The sequence below is a fragment of the Heterodontus francisci genome, chromosome 7 (assembly GCF_036365525.1).
Source record: "Heterodontus francisci isolate sHetFra1 chromosome 7, sHetFra1.hap1, whole genome shotgun sequence".
NCBI classification, from domain to species: Eukaryota; Metazoa; Chordata; class Chondrichthyes; order Heterodontiformes; family Heterodontidae; genus Heterodontus; species Heterodontus francisci.
The window spans coordinates 9,190,909-9,211,993 of NC_090377.1; the positions used below are offsets into that span (position 1 = coordinate 9,190,909).

The 21,085-nt window shown below is 51.2% G+C and overlaps 1 protein-coding gene across 2 annotated transcripts; it reads right to left on the reverse strand.

Annotated features, from left to right (window-relative positions):
- Positions 1–375: 375 nt before the first annotated feature.
- Positions 376–20,898, reverse strand: bcs1l (BC1 (ubiquinol-cytochrome c reductase) synthesis-like). 2 transcript variants are annotated; one of them, XM_068034460.1, is made up of 7 exons: positions 20,801–20,898; positions 17,317–17,685; positions 8,990–9,129; positions 7,844–8,038; positions 6,991–7,054; positions 5,778–5,947; positions 376–497 (listed from the first exon to the last, which is right to left on the reverse strand). In XM_068034460.1, the coding sequence occupies exons 2-7, from the start codon at positions 17,634–17,636 to the stop codon at positions 376–378; spliced, it is 1,011 nt and encodes a 336-aa protein (XP_067890561.1). In that variant the 5' UTR covers positions 17,637–17,685; positions 20,801–20,898. The 2 variants fall into 2 exon arrangements, with proteins under 2 accessions (XP_067890561.1, XP_067890562.1); XM_068034461.1 differs by having other exon boundaries at positions 20,769–20,845.
- Positions 20,899–21,085: the final 187 nt, after the last annotated feature.

A 21,085-nucleotide genomic window follows, 5' to 3' on the forward strand; every position in this document is an offset into this window, starting at 1 on the left:
AAAGGCAAAAGGGAGGGAGGAACTTAAAACAATCACTATCAGTAGAGAAAAGGTATTAGGAAAATTAATGGGACTAAAAGCTGACAAGTCCCCTGGACCTGATGGCCTACATCCAGTTAGCCTAACATCTGTCATTGGGAAAATGCGAGAATCCATTATTATGGAATTAGTAACTCATCTGAGGAGGTTGGAGAGGAATTTTCTAAAAAGTTTTTTCCATTACTGGCCCTGGGATTTTTCCGTCCCCCAAGAGATTACATGGCTTTGGGGAGGGAGGAAGTGTGTAATTCTGATGATCTTGATGTTATTTGATGTATGAATTTTACCCTATATTTCTACGTTGAGTGGGAGATGATGTAGAATGAAGAACAGTTACTACCTGTCCAAGTAGTTTGTCGTCATGAACACTAGTCTTGCCTCGGCAGATGCGACGCCATCTAGCGCGTTCAGCAAACCGCTGAATGTCAGATGGCCCATTCCCTGGTACATGGTAGGGTCTGTAAACACAAATCGGTCAGTGTTCAGTATCTCTCAGTCTGTACAGAGTCAGAAGATCTTGGGCTCAAGCTCCATTCCAGAGAGTGAGGAAGTGTTGCACTGTCAGAGTTGCTGCCTTTCGGATGAGATATTAAACTGAGAACCCACCTCCCTTCTCAGGTGGACATTAAAAAATCCCAGCATACTAATCAAAGAGCAAGAGAGGTCTCCCCAGTGCCCTGGGGCTAACATTTCTTCCTCATCCAACATTACTAAAACAGATGATCTGATCATTTTCACATCTCTATTTGTAGGAGCTTGCTGTGTGTTAATTGGCAGTACTTGTTGCCCCCAGCAGCCCTCTCTCCAGAAAGGATATGGCACCCTCTATCAACTGTCTGAATCATGGTTTTGGTCCTCCGATGAGCTTTGATTAGAAGTGGGGACACAAACTGAAGGGCTGCGACAACAGATTCCAGCCTCTGTTTGAGTGACACTCCCTAGAACATCTTTATAGAATCCTGAAGTGGAGGAAGAGAGACAGAAACAGACCGAGAGGGAGAGAGAAAGAGAGACCGAGAGGGGGAGAGAAAGAGAGTCCGAGAGGGAGAGAGAAAGAGAGTCCGAGAGGGAGAGAGAAAGAGAGTCCGAGAGGGAGAGAGAAAGAGAGACCGAGAGGGGAAGAAAAAGAGAGAGCGAGATGGGGGAGAGAGGGAGAGCGAGATGGGGGAGAGAGGGAGAGCGAGGGGGGGAAAGAGAGGGAGAGCGAGGGGGGGGAAGAGAGGGAGAGCGAGGGGGGGGAGAGAGGGAGAGCGAGGGGGGGGGAGAGGGAGAGCGAGGGGGGGGAGAGAGGGAGCGAGGGGGGGAGAGAGGGAGAGCGAGGGGGGGAGAGAGGGAGAGCGAGGGGGGGAGAGAGGGAGAGCGAGGGGGGGAGAGAGGGAGAGCGAGGGGGGGAGAGAGGGAGAGCGAGGGGGGGTGAGAGGGAGAGCGAGGGGGGGTGAGAGGGAGAGCGAGGGGGGGTGAGAGGGAGAGCGAGGGGGGGGTGAGAGGGAGAGCGAGGGGGGGTGAGAGAGGGAGAGCGAGGGGGGTGAGAGAGGGAGAGCGAGGGGGGGTGAGAGAGGGAGAGCGAGGGGGGGTGAGAGAGGGAGAGCGAGGGGGGGTGAGAGAGGGAGAGCGAGGGGGGGTGAGAGAGGGAGAGCGAGGGGGGTGTGAGAGAGGGAGGGGGTGTGAGAGAGGGAGGGGGGGTGAGAGAGGGAGAGCGAGGGGGGTGAGAGAGGGAGAGCGAGGGGGGTGAGAGAGGGAGAGCGAGGGGGGGTGAGAGAGGGAGAGCGAGGGGGGGTGAGAGAGGGAGAGCGAGGGGGGGGGAGAGGGAGAGCGAGGGGGGGTGAGAGAGGGAGAGCGGGGGGGGGGGGGGGGGTGAGAGAGGGAGAGCCGGGGGGGGGGGGGTGAGAGGGAGAGCGAGGGGGGGAGAGAGGGAGAGCAACGGGGGGGAGAGAGGGAGAGCAACGGGGGGGAGAGAGGGAGAGCAACGGGGGGGAGAGAGGGAGAGCAACGGGGGGAGAGAGGGAGAGCAACGGGGGGAGAGAGGGAGCAACGGGGGGAGAGAGGGAGAGCAACGGGGGGAGAGAGGGAGAGCAACGGGGGGAGAGAGGGAGAGCAACGGGGGGAGAGAGGGAGAGCAACGGGGGGAGAGAGGGCGAGCGAGGGGGGAGAGAGGGCGAGCGAGGGGGGAGAGAGGGCGAGCGAGGGGGGAGAGAGGGCGAGCGAGGGGGGAGAGAGGGCGAGCGAGGGGGGAGAGAGGGCGAGCGAGGGGGGAGAGAGGGCGAGCGAGGGGGGAGAGAGGGCGAGCGAGGGGGGAGAGAGGGCGAGCGAGGGGGAGAGAGGGCGAGCGAGGGGGGAGAGAGGGAGAGCGAGGGGGGAGAGAGGGAGAGCGAGGGGGGAGAGAGGGAGAGCGAGGGGGGAGAGAGGGAGAGCGAGGGGGAAGAGAGGGAGAGCGAGGGGGAAGAGAGGGAGAGCGAGGGGGAAGAGAGGGAGAGCGAGGGGGGAGAGAGGGAGAGCGAGGGGGGAGAGAGGGAGAGCGAGGGGGAAAGAGAGAGGGAGAGCGAGGGGGAAAGAGAGAGGGAGAGCGAGGGGGAAAGAGAGAGGGGGAGAGAGGGGGAAAGAGAGAGGGGGAAAGAGAGAGGGGGAGAGAGGGAGAGAGAGGGAGAGCGAGGGGGAGAGAGGGAGAGCGAGGGGGAGAGAGGGAGAGCGAGGGGGAGAGAGGGAGAGCGAGGGGGAGAGAGGGAGAGCGAGGGGGCGAGAGAGGGAGCGAGGGGGCGAGAGAGGGAGCGAGGGGGCGAGAGAGAGAGGGAGAGCGAGGGGGGGAGAGATGGAGCGAGGGGGGAGAGAGGGAGAGCGAGGGGGGAGAGAGAGGGAGAGCGAGGGGGGAGAGAGAGGGAGAGCGAGGGGGGAGAGAGAGGGAGAGCGAGGGGGGAGAGAGAGGGAGAGCGAGGGGGGAGAGAGAGGGAGAGCGAGGGGGGGGAGAGAGGGAGAGCGAGGGGGGGGAGAGAGGGAGAGCGAGGGGGGGGAGAGAGGGAGAGCGAGGGGGGGGAGAGAGGGAGAGCGAGGGGGGGGAGAGAGGGAGAGCGAGGGGGGGGAGAGAGGGAGAGCGAGGGGGGGGAGAGAGGGAGAGCGAGGGGGGGGAGAGAGGGAGAGCGAGGGGGGGGAGAGAGGGAGAGCGAGGGGGGGAGAGAGGGAGAGCGAGGGGGGGAGAGAGGGAGAGCGAGGGGGGGAGAGAGGGAGAGCGAGGGGGGGAGAGAGGGAGAGCGAGGGGGGAGAGAGGGAGAGCGAGGGGGGGGAGAGGGAGAGCGAGGGGGGGAGAGAGGGAGAGCGAGGGGGGGAGAGAGGGAGAGCGAGGGGGGGAGAGAGGGAGAGCGAGGGGGGGAGAGAGGGAGAGCGAGGGGGGGAGAGAGGAAGAGCGAGGGGGGGAGAGAGGAAGAGCGAGGGGGGGGAGAGAGGAAGAGCGAGGGGGGGGGAGAGAGGAAGAGCGAGGGGGGGAGAGAGAGAGCGAGGGGGGAGAGAGGGAGAGAGAGGGGGGAGAGAGGGAGAGCGAGGGGGGGAGAGAGGGAGAGCGAGGGGGGGAGAGAGGGAGAGCAAGGGGGGAGAGAGGGAGAGCGAGAGGGAGAACGAGAGGGGAAGAGAGGGGAAGAGAGGGGAAGAGAGGGAGAGAGAGAGGGTGAGAGAGAGGGTGAGAGAGAGAGGGTGAGAGAGAGAGGGTGAGAGAGAGAGGGTGAGAGAGAGAGGGTGAGAGAGAGAGGGTGAGAGAGAGAGGGTGAGAGAGAGAGGATGAGAGAGAGAGGATGAGAGAGAGAGGATGAGAGAGGGAGAGGGAGGGCGAGATGGGGAGAGAGCGAGAGGGAGAGGGGGAGACCGAGAGAGTGAGAGAGGGACCGTGAGGGGGGAACGAGGGAGGGAGACAGGGAGGGCGAGAGGGTGAGAGAGGGAGAGCGAGAGGGTGAGAGAGGGAGAGCGAGAGGGGGGGAGCGAGGGAGAGAGACGGAGAGCGTGAGGGAGAGAGACGGAGAGCGTGAGGGAGAGAGACGGAGAGCGTGAGGGGGAGTGACGGAGGGGGAGAGACGGAGAGAGAGAGACGGAGTGACGGAGAGTGAGTGGGGGAGAGAGGGAGAGAGAGGGGGGGAGACGGAGAGCGAGGGGGGGAGAGACGGAGAGCGAGGGGGGGAGAGACGGAGAGCGAGACGGGGAGAGACAGAGACCAAGACCGAGAGAAAGACAGAGGTCAAGCAGAGAAAAAGAGAGAGAGACAGAAACACCGGTAGAGAGACTGAGAGAAAGAGAGGGGCACAGAGACCGAGAGAAAGACAGGGACACAGAGACCGAGAGAAAGAGAGAGACACAGAGACTGAGAGAAAGACAGGGACACAAAGACCGAGAGAAAGAGAGACATGGAGACCGAGTGAAAGGAACAGTGACTGAGAGAAAGAGAGGGACATAAGGACCGAGAGAAAGAGAGGGACACAGAGACCGAGAGAAAGAGAGGGACACAGAGACCGAGAGAAAGAGAGGGACACAGAGACCAAGAGAAAGAGAGGGACACAGAGACCGAGAGAAAAAGAGGGACACAGAGACCGAGAGAAAAAGAGGGACAGAGGGACACAGAGACCGAGAGAGAGAGAGAGAGAGAGAGAGAGAGAGACGCACACAGCGACTGAGAGACACACACAGGTTAGTCCAAATGGTCAAACTTGTATTAGGTTTGGTATTTGGACTTTGACTTGACTTTGCTGTTTTTCTAAATTGTACTCCTAGGTTTTTCTGTCCTCTACATAACTAACTTCCTTAAACGACATCTTGTGTCTGAAGTCTCTAATAACATATATAATTAATTGGAGAATCCCATCAGGACAATGCAAGCAATTTATAATGAGACATACACATAGACCGAGACTGGGTGACACAGAGACTGAGACTGAGAGACAGAGACTGAAACCAAGAGAGACAGAGACTGAGAGGGAGAGAGACAGAGACCAAGATGGAGAGAGACAGAGAGCGAGAGAGACAGAGACCAAGAGGGAGAGAGAGAGGGACACATCGAGAGAGGGACCCAGAGAGAGAGAGACAGATAGAGGCCCAGACAGAGGAGGAGTCACAGGGAGAGAGACCGAGAGAGAGACAGACAGACAGCGGTCGAGAGACAGACACAGAAACCGAAAGAGAGAGAGAGACAGAGACCGAGGGACAGACAGAGAGATAGAGAGGGACCCAGACAGAGAAGGAGTCACAGAGAGAGAGACCGAGAGAGAGAGAGAGACCGAGAGAGACAGACAGCGGCCAAGAGAGAGACACAGAGCCCGAGAGAGAGAGAGAGAGAGAGAGAGAGAGAGAGACCGAGGGACAGACAGAGAGATAGAGAGGGACCCAGACAGAGAAGGAGTCACAGAGAGAGAGACCGAGAGAGAGAGAGAGACCGAGAGAGACAGACAGCGGCCAAGAGAGAGACACAGAGACCGAGAGAGAGAGAGAGAGAGAGAGAGAGAGAGAGAGAGAGAGAGAGAGACCGAGGGACAGACAGAGAGATAGAGAGGGACCCAGACAGAGAAGGAGTCACAGAGAGAGAGACCGAGAGAGAGAGAGAGAGAGAGAGAGAGAGAGAGAGGGTGAGAGATAGACACACACACACATATAGAGAGAGAAAAGTCGCAAGCGAACGATACAAAGAGGCAGACAGAAAGACGAGGTTAATAGACAGATGCAGGAGCAGGATAGGTTATGCGGAGCTGTTAAGGTGAGGAATGTGGACTCACTTTCTTTGGCCAGGTCTCGGTTGATGAAGGCCGCGTCCACATCCTCCAATAGAACGATGCTCTGCTGTGGTGCCACGCTGAGCAGGTGGTTGAGCCGGTCGTCTGTCAGGGTCCGGTCACTCAGGCTCATTAGACAGATGCTGTATTCTAGCTCACCCGCCAGTGCTGTGCTGAGAGGGCAGGGAGGAGAGAAAGGCACACGTCAGTCCAGAAACAGCAACATCATTCCATGTGCACCCAGGCGAGACGCAGGTCTAGGGCATGTCACAGAAGTTCAGTGACCTACAGGGTCCAATTCCAATACAGGTTCTGGTGTCACTATTGGTGGGACGTTAGGATATTGGGTTCACTTATCCATGACAGTACGTGTTTGGTGATCTATGGAACCAGGTAACAAATGAGGAGCCAGTAATTCCAGACCCACATCCACACATTGGGATCCTGGGAAAGGGGTCAGAACATACCCTGACCAGGTGAAGAATTTCACCCCAAAACTGGCAGAGGGTCCTGCAATCAGACCCACTTGCCCATAGAGGAATAACTATTGTTATAGAACTTCACATCATCGAGACATGTCCAAAACCTTCATCAGGCAAATTACTTTTCCTGGGAAGTATAAAGATGTCGGCAATGGCTCAGTGGGTGGCACTCTTGCCTCTTGAGTCAGAAGGTTGTGGGTTTATGTTCCACTCTAGGCTGACACTCCATGTACAGTGCTGACAGAGTGCTGCACTGTCGGAGGTGCGGCCTTTTGGATGAAACATTAAACCGAAGTCCTGTCTGCCCACTCAGGTGGATGTAAATGATCCCACGGCTACTATTTCGAAGAAGAGCTGTGGGGGGTTCTCCCATATGCCCAGACCAGTACATTTCCCTCAACCAACCTCACTAAAAACAGATGACCTGGTCGTTTGTCTCACTGCTGTTCCTGGGAGCTTGCTGTGTGCAAATTAGCTGCTGCGTTTTCTACATAACAACAGTGGCTCCACTTCAAACATACTTCACTGTAAAGCACTTTGGGGTGTTCTGAGGACACAAGAGGTGCTGTCGAAATGAGAGTGTCTTCTGTCTTTTGACTTATGTGGGAAGTGTGGAGCGATCCCTGTTCCCACTCTAACAATCTACCTCTGGTTTAGATTTCTCTTTCTTAATATCTCACTAACTAACTGGTGTATACCTCCACAATCACGGCCCGTCCCAGTTAAATACTCACATGAAACTGCTCTTCCCACATCCAGGGGGTCCATACAGCAAATACCCGCGCCGGTATGGAATCCCTGCAGAAAGACCATTCAGTCACATGGGTGGGCAACAGAGAGAGTCGGCACTGAACCGCGAGACTGACTTGCCACTGACAGCCCAGGTACACCACACAGACCGTAGGGTGGAGAGAGGCAGAGGTACAACGGTCATAGCACCACCCTGGAGATTGAAGCCAAGTACACTGTTAGACCCCTAGCAGAGAGAAAACCAGCACCCCCTCCCATCTCCTCCACACCCCCTCACTATCCTCCCCATCAAACATCTAAAGCAAGCCAGAAACATCATTAGACCACCTGCCTGGAGACCTACACAGGGTAACGTATTGGAACTCCCAGCATAGACACCCCACCCTCTGGTGCAGAGAGCTGCACACACTATGGCACTCTCAGGCATAAAGACCCTCAGACTGCAGTCCACACACTTTGTCCATTGAGATCCAATGACTCCAGGGAAACAGCCATTTCATTTTTAAATTTTTCAGTATCATCACTGTCCCTCACCAAGGTAACTTCAAAAGCACCTGCGTCCCCAGGACAGGAAATCATCACCTCCAAGCCACATGCCATCCCAACTTGGAACTATATCACCATTCCTTCACTGTCACTGGATCAGAGGCCTGAACTCCCTCCCTAACAGCACTGCGGCTGTACCTACACCACATGGACTGCAGCGGTTCAAGAAGACGGCTCACCACCACCTTCTCAAGGGTAATTAGGAATGGGGAATAAATGGAGGCCTTGCCCACATCCTGACAATGAATGCACTGCCCCTTTGACCAAGTCGAAGTTGCTGTTACTCCTTACCTCGGTCCGTGTACCATTTGGGATTTTCAATGAAATCTTTGACATCTTGGATGATTTTCTCCGAGATTCCTTTCTCCAACACGACAGAACTGAGGGGCCGCCTCCGCCGCGGGAATCCGAATGGCCGCCATTCCGCTCCCATTACCGTGTACATTACTGTTTTCCCTTCCTGCTGCTTGAGGGCCAGGTCTTTGGCTGAGACACGGAGTGGAGGGAGAAGAGAGAAAGTTCCCTATCAAATACTACTGAACAAATCACAGTCCAAACTGTTCACCCTCTGTCTCTTTATAGAACCACACAGCACAGAAGGAGGCCATTAAGCCCTTGTGCCTGTGCTGGCTCTTTGCTAGAGCTATCTAGTTAATCCCACTCTCCTTGCTCTTCCTGCATAGCCCTGAAAATTTGTTTCACCTTCAAGCATTTTTCCCAATCAGGTATTTATCCAATTCCCCTTTGAAAGTTACTACTGAATCTGCTTCCACTGTCCTTTCAGGCAGCACATTTCAGATCACAACAACTCACTGTGTAAAAAAAATTCTCATCTTCCCCTCTGGTTCTTTAGTCAATTACCTTAAATCTGTGTCATCTGGTTACTGACCTTCCTGCCATTGGAAACAGTTTCTTATCATTTATTCTATTAAAACCCTTCATGATTTTGAACACCTCTATTAAATCTCCCCCTAACAGTCTCTGCTCTAAGGAGAACAATCTCAATTTCTTCAGTCTCTCCACATCAACTGAAGTCCCTCATCCCTGGTACCATTCTAATAAATCTTCTCCGCACCCTCTCCAAGGACGTGACATCCTTCCTACGGTGTGGTGCCCAGAATTAGACACAAGACACCAGCTGAGGCCTAACCAGTGATTTTGAAGGATTTAACATAACTATCCTGCTTTTTAACTCTATGCATCTATTAATAAAGGCAAATATTCCATGTTTTTTTTTAAGTTATCAAATCTTATTCTGCCACCTTCAGAAATTTGTGTATGTGCAGCTCTAGATCAGTGCCTGCAGGGAGTATCCAAGGGTTGAGTTGGTGCCACGTGGGTAGTCACTGAGGGTTACCTTGGCACCTTCAGGAGAAGAGGGGAGAAAACTTGCTGAAAACTAAACAAAACATGGAAAGCTGTAAAAGTAACACGCACCTTCCCTTAGAATATCAAAGAAGATCTGGCGGTTGCTGCCCAGTGAAGTGAGGGTGACTGTCTCCCACGGGGTGCCCGTGTGCAGGTCGATCATCTGCTTCTCCCGGTTCCTCTCCACCCGAAGCCATTTGCTGTTGTACCTGCGGCAACATCAACACACAGTGAATGTCTGGAATTCCACGGCCTTCCAAAACGGCAAGGCTGTGCGATTCTAAGGCTCCGTCTCCGAACACCGGGTTAGAGTGCACTGGAGGATCCCAGTCCCAGAACTAGCATCTGCATCAGGAGTCAAGCCATGAGGACACAGTTTGTGGGAGAGGATCCCTGCTTTTCCCTGGCCTTAATCAGAGTGAGTCACTCTCCTCCATATATCGTGAGTCGTGGCTCAATGGCTCACTCTCTCACTTGAGTCAGAAAATCAGGGGTTCATGTCCAACTCCATAGACTTCAGCCCTTAATTTAGGCTGACACTCCCAAGTGCACTAGTGAGGGAGTGCTGCACTATTGGAGATGCTGTTTTGGATAAGATGTTTAACCAATGCCACATCTACTCTCTCAAGTGGACGTAAAAGATCCCACAGCTACTATTCAAGGAGCAGCAAGGGAGTTCTAGAATCATAGAAATTTTCAGTACAGAAGGAGGCCATTCAGCCCATCATATCCATGTTTGCTGACAAGTAGCCATCCAGCCTAATCCCACTTTCCAGCTCTTGGTCCATAGCCTTGTAGGTTACGGCACTTCAAGTGCATAACCAAGAACTTTTTAAATGTTATGAGGCATTAGGCTCCAGATCCCCAGCATCCTCTGGGGGAAAAACTTTCCCATTGAATCCCCTCGAGATTTTTCCTAACTCTTACCCTAAATCTATATCCGCGGTTATGAATTCCTCGACCAAGGAGAATAGGTCCTTCCTAACGACTCTATAGAGACCCCTCATAATTTTATACACTTCAATTAGGTCCTCCCTCAGCCTCCTCTGTTCCTAAGAAAGCAATCCCAGTCTATCCAATCTTTCCTCATAACTAAAATTCTCCAGTCCAGGCAACATCCTCATAAATCTCCTCTGTACCCTCTCTAGTGCAATCACATCTTTCCTGTAGTGTGGTGACTAGAACTGCATGCAATACTCCAGCTGTGGCCTAACTAGTGGTTTATACAGTTCCAGCATAACCTCCCTGCTCTTATATTCTACACCTCAGCTAATAAAGGCAAGTATCCCGTATGCTTTCTTGACCACCTTATCTAACTGTCCAGCCACCTTCAGGGAACTGTGAACATGCACTCCAAGGTCCCTCTGCTCCTCTACACTTCTCAGTCTTCTACCATTTATTGTGTATTCCCTTGTTAGCCTTCCCCAAATGCATTACCTCACACTTCTCCGGATTGGGCTCTATTTGTCACTGTTACGCCCACCCGACTAGTCCATTGATATCTTCCTGCAATCTACAGCTTTCTCCTTCATTATCAACCACATGGCCAATTTTTGTATCATCTGCAAACTCCTTAATCATACCCCCTACATTCAAGTCCAGATCATTGATCTACACCACAAAAAGCAAAGGACCTTGTACTGAGCCCTGCGGAACCCCACTGGAAACAGCCTTCCACTCACAAAAACACCCATCGACCATTACTTTCTGCTTCCTGCCTCTGAAAAATTTTTAGATCCAAAGTGCTACTTTGCCTTGGACCACATGGGCTTTTACTTTGTGACCAGCCTGCCACGTGGGACCTTATCGAAAGCCTTGCTAAACTCCATATAGACTACAGCAAATGCACTACCCTCATTGACCCTCCTTGTTACCTCCTCAAAAGATTCAATCATGTGAGTCAGACATGTAGGTTTACTAGACTAATACCTGGAATGGGCGGGCTGTCTTACGAGAAAAGATTGGATAGGCTAGGCTTGTATCCCCTGGAATTCAGAAGAGTAAGAGGCGACCTGATTGAAACATATAAGATCCAGAGGGGTCTTGACAGGGTGGATGTAGAAAGGATGTTTCCCCATGTGGGAAAATCTAGAACTAGGGGTCACTGTTTAAAAATAAGGGGTCGCCCATTTAAGACAGAGATGAGGAGAGCTTTTTTCTCTCAGAGGGTCGTGAGTCTTTGGAATTCTCTTCCTCAAAAGGCAGTGGAAGCAGAGTCTTTGAATATTTTTAAGGCAGAGGTAGGTAGATTCTTGATAAGCAAGGGAATGAAAGGTTATTGGTGAAAATGTGGAGTAATCAGTTCTGTCATGAACTTATTGAATGGCGGAGCAGATCGAGGGGCTGAGTGGTCTACTCCTGCTCCTAATTCGTATGTTCGTATGGCACAGGCACCAGTCAATGTCGGAGGAGGGAGGGACTCAGGACAGACTCCCGGTCAGTGTCAGGGGAGGGAGAATTCGGGAGAGACTTCCAGTGAGTGTCAGGGGAGGGAGGAACTCGGGACAGACTCCCCGGTCAGTGTTGGGGAGGGAGAGACTCGGGACAGACCCCACCGTCAGTGTCAGGCAAGGGAGGGACTCGGGACATACACCCGGTCAGTGTCAGGGGAGGGAGGATTCGGGAAAGACTCCCGGTCAGTGTCAGGGGAGGGAGGATTCGGGAAAGACTCCCGGTCAGTGTCAGGGGAGGGAGAGACTTGGGATAGATCCCCCACCCCTCCCCCGTCAGTGTCAGGGCAGGGAGGGACTCGGGACAGACTCCCCGGTCAGTGTCAGGGGAGGGAGGGCCTCGGGACAGACACCGGGTCAGTGTTGGGGAGGGAGGGACTCAGGACAGACTCCCGGTCAGTGCTGGGGAGGGAGGGACTCAGGACAGACACCCAGTCAGTGTTGGGGAGGGAGGGACTCAGGACAGACTCCCGGGCAGTGTTGGGGAGGGAGGGACTCAGGACAGACTCCCGGTCAGTGTTGGGGAGGGAGGAACTCAGGACAGACTCCCGGGCAGTGTTGGGGAGGGAGGGACTCAGGACAGATACCTGGTCAGTGTTGGGGAGGGAGGAACTCAAGACAGACACCCAGTCAGTGTTGGGGAGGGAGGGACTCAGGACAGACTCCCGGGCAGTGTTGGGGAGGGAGGGACTCAGGACAGTCCCCCGGTCAGTGTTGGGGAGGGAGGAACTCAGGAAAGACTCCCGGTGAGGGAGGGACTCGGGACACACTCCCAGTCACCGTTGGTGGAAGAAGCCATTGACTCAGGACAAACCCCTGGTCATTGTCGGGAGAAAGCAATCCTGGTAGATGTCGGGAGAGAGCAATCATATACAGATTCGCTATTCCGTCTTGTAAGTCTGAAATGTGGAGCATAACTTTCCACACACTCCAGCCTGGCATTAGGAAGCAGTTCGATGGGGAATCAGTAATGGCTCTCTCAGACAGAGTGCAATGGTAAACTGAGACACAGTAAGGCCTTACCAAACTGTTCAACTTGAAACATCTGCAGAAAATATCCAACCTACATAACAACAACTGGATTATTTAACCCCAAACATAAATACAAATTTTAATTGTGTTTATATTTGCACTGGAGAGGGTGCAGAGGAGATTCACCAGCATGTTGCCTGGGATGGCACATTTCAGCTATGAAGAGAGACTGGATAGGCTGAGGTTGTTTTCCTTAGAGCAGAGAAGGCTGAGGGGGGACCTGATTGAGGTATACAAAATTATGAGGGGCATTGAAAGGATAGATAGGAAGAAACTTTCTCCCTTCGCGGACGTGTCAATAACCAGGGGGCATAGATTTAAGGTGAGGGGCAGGAGGTTTAGAGGGGATTTGAGGAAAACTTTTTTCACCCAGAGGGTGGTTGGAATCTGGAACACACTGCCTGAAGGGATGGTAGAGGCAGGAACCCTCACAACATTTAAAAAGTATTTAGATGAGCACTTGAAACGCCATAGCATACAAGGTTATGGGCCAAGTGCTGGAAAATGGGATTAGAATAGATAGGTGCTTGATGGCCGGCATGGACACGGTGGGCCGAAGGGACTGTTTCAGTGCTGTATAACTCTATGACTCTATATTGTTGAGGAATATTAGCTCTGGAGAATGAAGCCATTTCCATTTCACTGTCCCATCAAACACTCCCAGGGCAGGTACAGCACAGGGTTAGATACAGAGTAAAATTCCCTTTTGTCATGCAGGCTGCCCACCTGCCAAGAATTAGGCACACATTATTTCACCACATGAACATTAAAAACTTCAAATTGCTGCTGGGAAGAAAAGAGGGCCGAACACAAGGAATTGCCAGGCCTCTTGCCGGAAAGACCTTTTTTGCGTGATAGCAGACAGTGTTGGAACAAAGGACTCAGTCCTTGCTTCTCCAATACACATAAGACCTGGTCAGACCAGTTTAGTCGCATGACTAACTAGCTGTTTGAATTTGAACTTGCCAGAGTGTTTGAAACTCAGAAAGATATTTGCTCCTGGACTGAGAACACCTCTCTCCTGTCTGCTCCCATCTCTTTCTCACAGAACAGAAGACCCATTGAAGACACATGAGCCCCAAGAGAGAAAAGTCTCCGACAGTGAACAAGGTTTAAGAAGAATACTGGGCCCCAACGAAAAGCAAGACTACTTGCAAAGGGACGATAGTGAGCTCGAAGCACAGTAAACAAGAAACTCTTCTGATTGTCTCAAACCTCTCTACTTTATTTTTCTTCTGCTCTTTTCTGTCCCTATATGCATGTGTGTATCGCGTGTGCATGCTGTCGTATATCCGGAGACATTAACCGAATTAAAGTTATCATAAATTTGACTTTTCTTCTTTAAACCTAAAAAAGCCTGCTTCTGCTTATTTCTTTGCCTTATAATTGGAAAGCGGTGAACAAGGATTCACCAAGGGGGAGCTCAAAACACAGTGTGTTTAAAAATCAAACCCTGTTACAATAAGATAAAAGCAAAATAATGCAGATGCTGGAAATCAGAAATAAAAACAAGAAATGCTGGAAATACTCGGCAGGTCTGGCAGCATCTGTGGAGAAAGAAACAGAGTTAACGTTTCAGGTCAGTGACCTTTCATCAGAACTGGCAAAGGTTAGAAATGTAATAGGTTTTAAGCAATAAAGTGGGGGTGCAGCAAGAGATAACTAAAGGGACAGGGTACAGGGTCACAAAGAATAACTGACCAGAAGGTCATGGAGCAAAGGCAAATGGTATGTTAATGGTGTGGTGAAAGACAAAGCGTTAGTGCAGAGAGGGTGCTAATGGACTGAAAAATGAACAGCCCTGGCCCAAAGCAAAATATGAGAAAACACAGTGGGCAGGCACATGGTTAAAAAAAATGAATGATAAAACAAACCAAAATAAAATAAACAAATAAGAAAAAAAGAAATATAAAAAGGGGGGCCCATCATGCTCTGAAATTATTGAACTCAATGTTCAGTCCAGCAGGCTATAGCGTGCCTAATAGGTAAAGGAAATAATGTTCCTCGAGCTTGAGTTGATGTTCACTGGAACACTGCAGCAAGCCCAGGACAGAACTGTTGGCATGAGAACAGGGGGCAGGTGTTGAAATGGCAAGCAACCAGAAGATCGGGGTCATGCTTACGGACTGAGCAGAGGAGTTCCACAAAGCGGTCACCCAATCTGCATTTGGTCTCCCCAATGTAGAGGAGACAAGATTGTGAGCAGCGAATACAGTATACTACATTGAAAGAAGTACAAGTAAATCGCTGCTTCACCTGAAAGGAGTCTTTGGGGCTTTGGATAGTGAGGAGAGTGGAGGTAAAAGGGCAGGTATTACACCTCTTGCAATTGCATGGGAAGGTGCCGTGGGAAGGGGACGAGGATGAGGTGTTGGGGGTAATGGAGGAGTGGACCAGGGTGTCGGAGAGGGAACGATCCCTTCGGAATGCTGACAGGGGAGGGGAGGGGAAGACGCGTTTGGTAATGGCATCACACTGGACGTGGTGGAAATGGCGGAGGATGATCCATTAGATGTGGAGGCTGGTGGGGTGGAAAGTGAGGACAAGGGGAATCCTGTCACGGTTCTGGGAGGGAGGGAAAGGGGTGAGGGTAGAGATGCGGAAAATGGGCTGGACACAGTTGAGGGCCCTGTCAACCACAGAGGGGGAAAATCCTCGGTTGAGGAAAAAGCAAGACATATCAGAAGCACTGTCGTGGAAGGTTGCATCATCAGAGGAGATGTGTCAGAGATGGAGATACTGGGAGAATGGAATGGAGTCCTTACAGGAGTCAAGGTGTGAAGAAGTGTAGTCGAGGTAGCTGTGGGAGTCTGTGGGCTTATAATGAACATTAGTAGACAGCCTATCCCCAGAGAAGTCGGGGAAGGGAAGTGTCGGAGATGGAAGGTGAGAAAAAGGTGGAAATTGGAAGCACAGTTGATAAAGTTTTCCAGTTCCGGGCGGGAGCAAAAATGGCACTGATACAGTCATCAATGTACTGGAAAAAGAGTCGGGGGAGGGGGCCTGAGTTGGACTGGAACAAGGAATTTTCAAAATATCCCACAAAAAGGAGGCATAACTGGGACCCATGCGGGTTCCCATAGTAACACCTTTTACTTGAAGGAAGTGAGTGGAGTTGAAGGAGAAGTTGTTCAATGTGAGAACAAGTTCAGCCAGGCGGAGGAGGGTGGTGGTGGATGGGGACTGGTTGGGCCTCTGTTCAAGGAAGAAGTGGAGAGCCCTCAAACCGTCCTGGTGGGGGATGGAAGTGTAGAGAGATTGGACGACAATAGTGAAGAGGAGGTGGTTGGGCCAGGAAACTGGAAATTGTCAAAATGGCGCAGGGCATCAAAAGAGTCACGGATATAGCTGGGAAGAGACTGGACCAGGGCAGAAAAGGTAGAGTCACGATAGGAAGAAATAAGTTCAGTGGGGCAGGAACAGGCTGAAACAATGAGTCTGCCAGGACATGTCCTGTTTGTGGATTTTGGGAAGGAGGTAGAAGTGGGCTGTCCGGGGTTGCGGGACTATGAGGTTGGAAGCTCCAGAGAAGATGAGGTCAGTGACAGTCCTGTGGACAGTAGCTTGATGTTCGGTGGTGGGATCATGGTCCAGGGGGAAGTAGGAAGTGTCTGAAAGTTGGCGCTCAGCCTCTGCAAGGTAGAGGTCGGTACGCCAGACAACAACAGCACCACCCTTGTCTGCAGGTTTGATGACAATGTCGGGGTTAGGCCTGAGAGAACAGAGTGCAGCAAGTTCAGAGGGGGACGGGTTAGAGTGAATGGGGGGGCAGAGAAATTGAGAAGGCCGATGTCTCGCCGACAGTTCTCAATGAAAAGATCTGGAGTGAGTAAGAGGCCAGGTGGAGGGAGAATGCTGGAGGCGGGTGAATAGGTCAGCTGGTCAGGGGGAGGACTCCTGGTCAAAGAAGTGAGCGCGGAGACGAAGACAACGGAAGAAGAGCTCAACATCATGTTCAGCGTGAAATTCATTGAGGCGGGGGCGACATGGGATAAAACTGTGCCCTTTGCTGAGTACAGAACGTTCAGCATCAGAAAGGGGAAGGTCAGAGGGTATTGTGAATACACGGCAAGGGGTCAGATCAGAAGGGGTGGGGCCAGAGGGAAGTGAAGGGAAAGAAGACTGGGTGAAGACAGTAAAAGACCCCTAGACACCTTTCTCATCTGGTTGTAACACTCTACACTGTCCCATCAAACACTCCCAGGACAGGTACAGCACGGGGTTAGATACAGAGTAAAGCTCTGATCCAATAATGTTCCTTAGTTCCAACCTTAGGGTAGCACTTGGGATAAGAGAGCTCTCTTGTGAGGAAAGATTAAGTAGAAAGGGCCTATACTCTCTGGAGTTTAGCAGAATGAGAATTGGTCTCATTAAAACATAAATTCTGAAAGGGGTAGATGCTGACAGGTTGTTTCCCCTGGCTGGAGAGTATCGAACTCGGGGTCAGGGACTCAGGATAAAGGGTCAGCCATTTAGGATGGAGATGATGAGAAATTTCTTCACTCAGAAGGTTGTGAATCCTAGGAATTCTCTACCCCAGAGAGCTTTGGATGCTCAGTCCATGAGTATATTTAAGATGGAGATGGATTGTTTGTTGGGAACTAAGGGAATCAGGGATATGGGGATGGGATGGGAACTTGGAGTTGACAATGTAAGATCAGCAAGGTTCTTATTCAATGGTGGAGCAGGCTTGAGGGGCCAAATGGCCTACTCCTGCTCCTATTTCTAATATTCTACCAGCTCGGCCATCCTGTGTCACTCTGAGTGTCAGCAGTCGTGCAGAATGTGGATCAATACAGCTGGCAGTCACTCCCTGTACCACTCAGACAAAAAGGGTCTTTCACCCAGAGAACTCGGGGCTGGATTAAGCTCCATAACCCAGAGGTGAAAAAGAGCATGCGTTGTTTTACTCACCAGATGAAGTGATTTCCTGGACTGGGAACAAAGTCGAAAGTGGTGCTGATCCTGCCGCTCTCACTCTGGAGGTAGTTTGTCTCGACGCTGAGGTGCTGCGTCCGTTTGGCATGGTGTGTGATCCAGTTGAGCATCCAGTGGTAGCTCTTGTCGCGACTGGTCACCTCCAGTGTGATCATACAGTGCCTCCTGAAGGCAACCATTCCGAACTGTGCCCCTTTGCGAGCCAGCGCCAGCGCTGTGCCCACCCCAACAAGCCCAAAACCAGCCCCAAAGTACGGGTTGTCCTTCAGGGTCAAAACAAAGTCCGAAAACGGCATCTTTCACCAGTTCACCGGTGCCTGGGGTACATGGCACAAGCAGCGAAATCTACGTGAGACAGAACGGCACAATGAAAACACAGCTATGATATAAACCAGTTGTGAGCACACAGATCTGTACTAATAGGACACAACTCTGTGCTTTGAAACTGCAAATAGCTCCTGATCGCTCAAATCAATCCCAAGTGGTGATTACTGCCCTCAAGTAATCCTCAGCCTTCAACTTAAGCACCATAGTCTCCTCAGCGGACAACAATGGACACTCCATTCCACAGTGAGTCAAAGCACCCAGACTTGAGGGGCAATACAGACAGCATTGGAAGAACTTTACACTGAGGGTCTGGAGAGGGAGGGACAGATATACTGAGGGTCTGGAGAGGGAGGAACAGATAAACTGAGAGTCTGGAGAGGGAGGAACAGATGCACTGAGGGTCTGGAGAGGGAGGGGGAAGATATACTGAGGTTCTGGAGAGGGAGGGGGCAGATATACTGAGGGTCTGGAGAGGGAGGGACAGATGCACTGAGGGTCTGGAGAGGGAGGGACAGATAGTGAGGGTCCGGACAGGGAGGGGACAGATACACTGAGGGTCTGGAGAGGGCAAATAGACTGAGGGCGACCCGACTATGCCGATTCTTTGTTGTGGAGTTCTGGAAAAGATCGAGATCTTTTCTTACAATTGGCTTCCAAATTCCTGGACTTCTCAACATCAAGACCACAGTTTGACGCTGGTCTACATTGTATGACTCAGCTACTGTCTCTGCTCTGTTGCGCATATTTTCAAGTAAAGGGCTTACAGCCCTTCCCTCACTGTCGCTGTAAGTGAGGAACTTCAATCCTCTGCTGAGCCAGTGACTGGCCACTGGTTATACTGGTTTTCAGTTTCAGCCTGTCTCTGACCAGAGACTCACTCACCTGGGACAAAGTACAAACCCCCAGTGTTTCTAGATATGAAGGTATCCTCCAACTTCGCCATCATCTTTCTTCACTGCAATTGATTCTGTACACTTCCTGGATTTTCATTCCCATGGAAATACCTCCATCAATGCGCTGTCTGATATCCTACCCTCAGAGATTCCAGACATCACTCGTCCGCCACATCTCAGAGAACAGTTCGTCAATGTTCCAAGCTGATTCCACCCTACCTGCATCATCGTTTGCCCACCACTGGATCTCTGACTTTAACTCAGGCTTCCTCCTATTGTCTCCTATCTATTTCTCATTTACAATCAGTTTTTATATGTCTTAATAATTCCTACATAAACAGGCCGACATAATTTGAATTTTAGAAACTTAAAGATTTACAGCACAGAAGCAGACCATTCGGCCCATCATGTCCGCGTTTGTCAAAAAATAACTATTCAGTCTAACCCCACCTTCCAGCTTTTGGTTCGTAGCCCTGTAGGTTTCAGCACCTCAAGTGCATATCCAAGTGTTTTTTGAAATAGGACGAGGGTTTCTGCCTCTACCACCCTTTCAAACAGTGAGTTCCAGACCCCCTCTGGATGAAAAGGTTTCTCCTTAACTCCCCTCTAATCCTTCTACTAATTACTTTAAATCTACGTCCCCCGGTTATTGAGCTCTCTGCTAATGATCATTAATGCCATCACATGATCGGCTATTTCAAACTCTGTAACATTGCCAGACCTTGCCCCTGTCTCAGCTCATCTGTTGCTGAAACCCTCATTCATACCTTTGTTACCTTCAGACTTGACTATTCCAATGCTCTCTTGGCTGGTCTCCCACATTCCACCCTTGATAAGGTAGTGATCATCAAAACTCTACTGCCCATTTCCTAACTCACACCAAATCCCTTTCACCCATCACCTCCATGCTTGCAAACCTATATTGGCTCCAGGTCCGACAATGTCTCAATTTTAAAAATTCGCATCCTTGTTTTAAAATCCCCTCATGGCCTCACTATCTCTGTAATCTCCTCCAGCCCCACAACCCTCCGAGATCTCTGCACTCCTCCAATTCTGGCCTCTTCAGCATCCCTGATTTCCATCGCTCCACCACTGGCGGCCGTGCCTTCAGCTGCCTGGGCTCTAAGCTCTGGAATTCCCTCTCTAAACCTCTCTGCCTCTCTCTCCTCCTTTAGTATGCTCCTTAAAACCTCCCTATTTGACCCAGACTAATATCTCATTTTGTGGCTCAGTGTCATTTTTTTGATAACACTCCTGTGACGTGCCTTGGGACATTTTATTAAGTTACAGGCCATTATAGAATGGTTACAGTGCAGGAGGCCATTGTGTCTGCGCTGGCTCTCTGAAGGATCAATTTACTTTAGTTCCATTCCCCGGCCTTCTCCCCGTAACCCTGCACATTCCTCCTTTTCAGATAACAATCCAATTCCCTCTTGAATGCCTCGATTGAACCTGCCTCCAGCATACTCTCAGGCAGTGCATTTCTGCGTGAAAAAGCTTTTCCTCATATCGTCATTGCTTTTTTTTTGCCAATTACCTTAAATTTGTACCCTCTTGTTCTCCATCTTTCCACCAATGGGAACAGTTTCTCTCGATCTACTCTGTCCAGACCCCTCATGATTTTGAACATCTCTATCAAATCACCTCTCAGCCTTCTCTCCGAGGAAAACAGTCCTAACTTCTCCAATCTATCTTCATAACTGAAATTCCTCATCCCTGGAACCATTCTCATGAATCTTGTCTGTACTCTCTCCAATGCCCTCACGTCTTACCTAAACTGCGGCGCCCAGAATTGGATGCAATACTCCAGCTGAGGCCGAACTAGTGTCTTATACAAGTTCAACATAACTTCCTTGCTCTTGTACTCAATGACCCTATTAATAAAGCCCAGGATGTTGTATGTTTTATTAACTGCTCTGTGATTTATGCACATGTACTCCCAGATCCCTCTGCTCCTTTAGAATTGTGTCCTTTATTCTATATTGTCTCTCCATTCTCTTCCTACTAAACTGAATCACTTCACGTTTCCCTTCATTAAAATGTCATTCTGCCACTTGCCCGCCAGTCCAGCAATAGAAATACAAGTTGTTGTTGTAATACTGAGGGGAAGCGGACACGGGGGGCGGGTTAGAAAGTTACACACTTTCAATGTGACACATTTACAGTCAGTGAACGCTATGTTACAGCCGTGGGTATTTACACACTCACTCTTATTTACACACGCCCCTGCTCACACTCACTCAGATTCCAACTCAGCTGCTGTCCCGCGCTGACGCCCTCACATCCGGTCCGCCGCCTGCCCTCTTCCGGCCATCGCTCGGGACCCGCGGAAAGGGTCCGTTCCGGGAACCCGGACACTGTATCCTCAGCACCTGGGACAGGGACCAGCCTGAGCCCAGAGAACTCAGGGCAAAGTCACCATCAGTAACTGCCCTGTCTGGTATAGAAACACTTGCAATGCTATAGTGTCCTTCACAACTTCAGGGCATCCCAAAGCACTTTACAACCAGTTCACTATTTTTGAA

Excerpts from the sequence above, each read along its gene's own strand:
- bcs1l (XM_068034460.1), bottom strand. The coding sequence starts at position 17,636 with ATGCCGTTTTCGGACTTTGTTTTGACCCTGAAGGACAACCCGTACTTT. Across the intron at positions 9,130-17,316 it reads CCAGGAAATCACTTCATCTG|GTACAACAGCAAATGGCTTC; the intron begins GTGAGTAAAACA and ends ATGTTGCCGCAG. Across the intron at positions 498-5,777 it reads CCGAGACCTGGCCAAAGAAA|ACCCTACCATGTACCAGGGA; the intron begins GTGAGTCCACAT and ends TTGTGTTTACAG.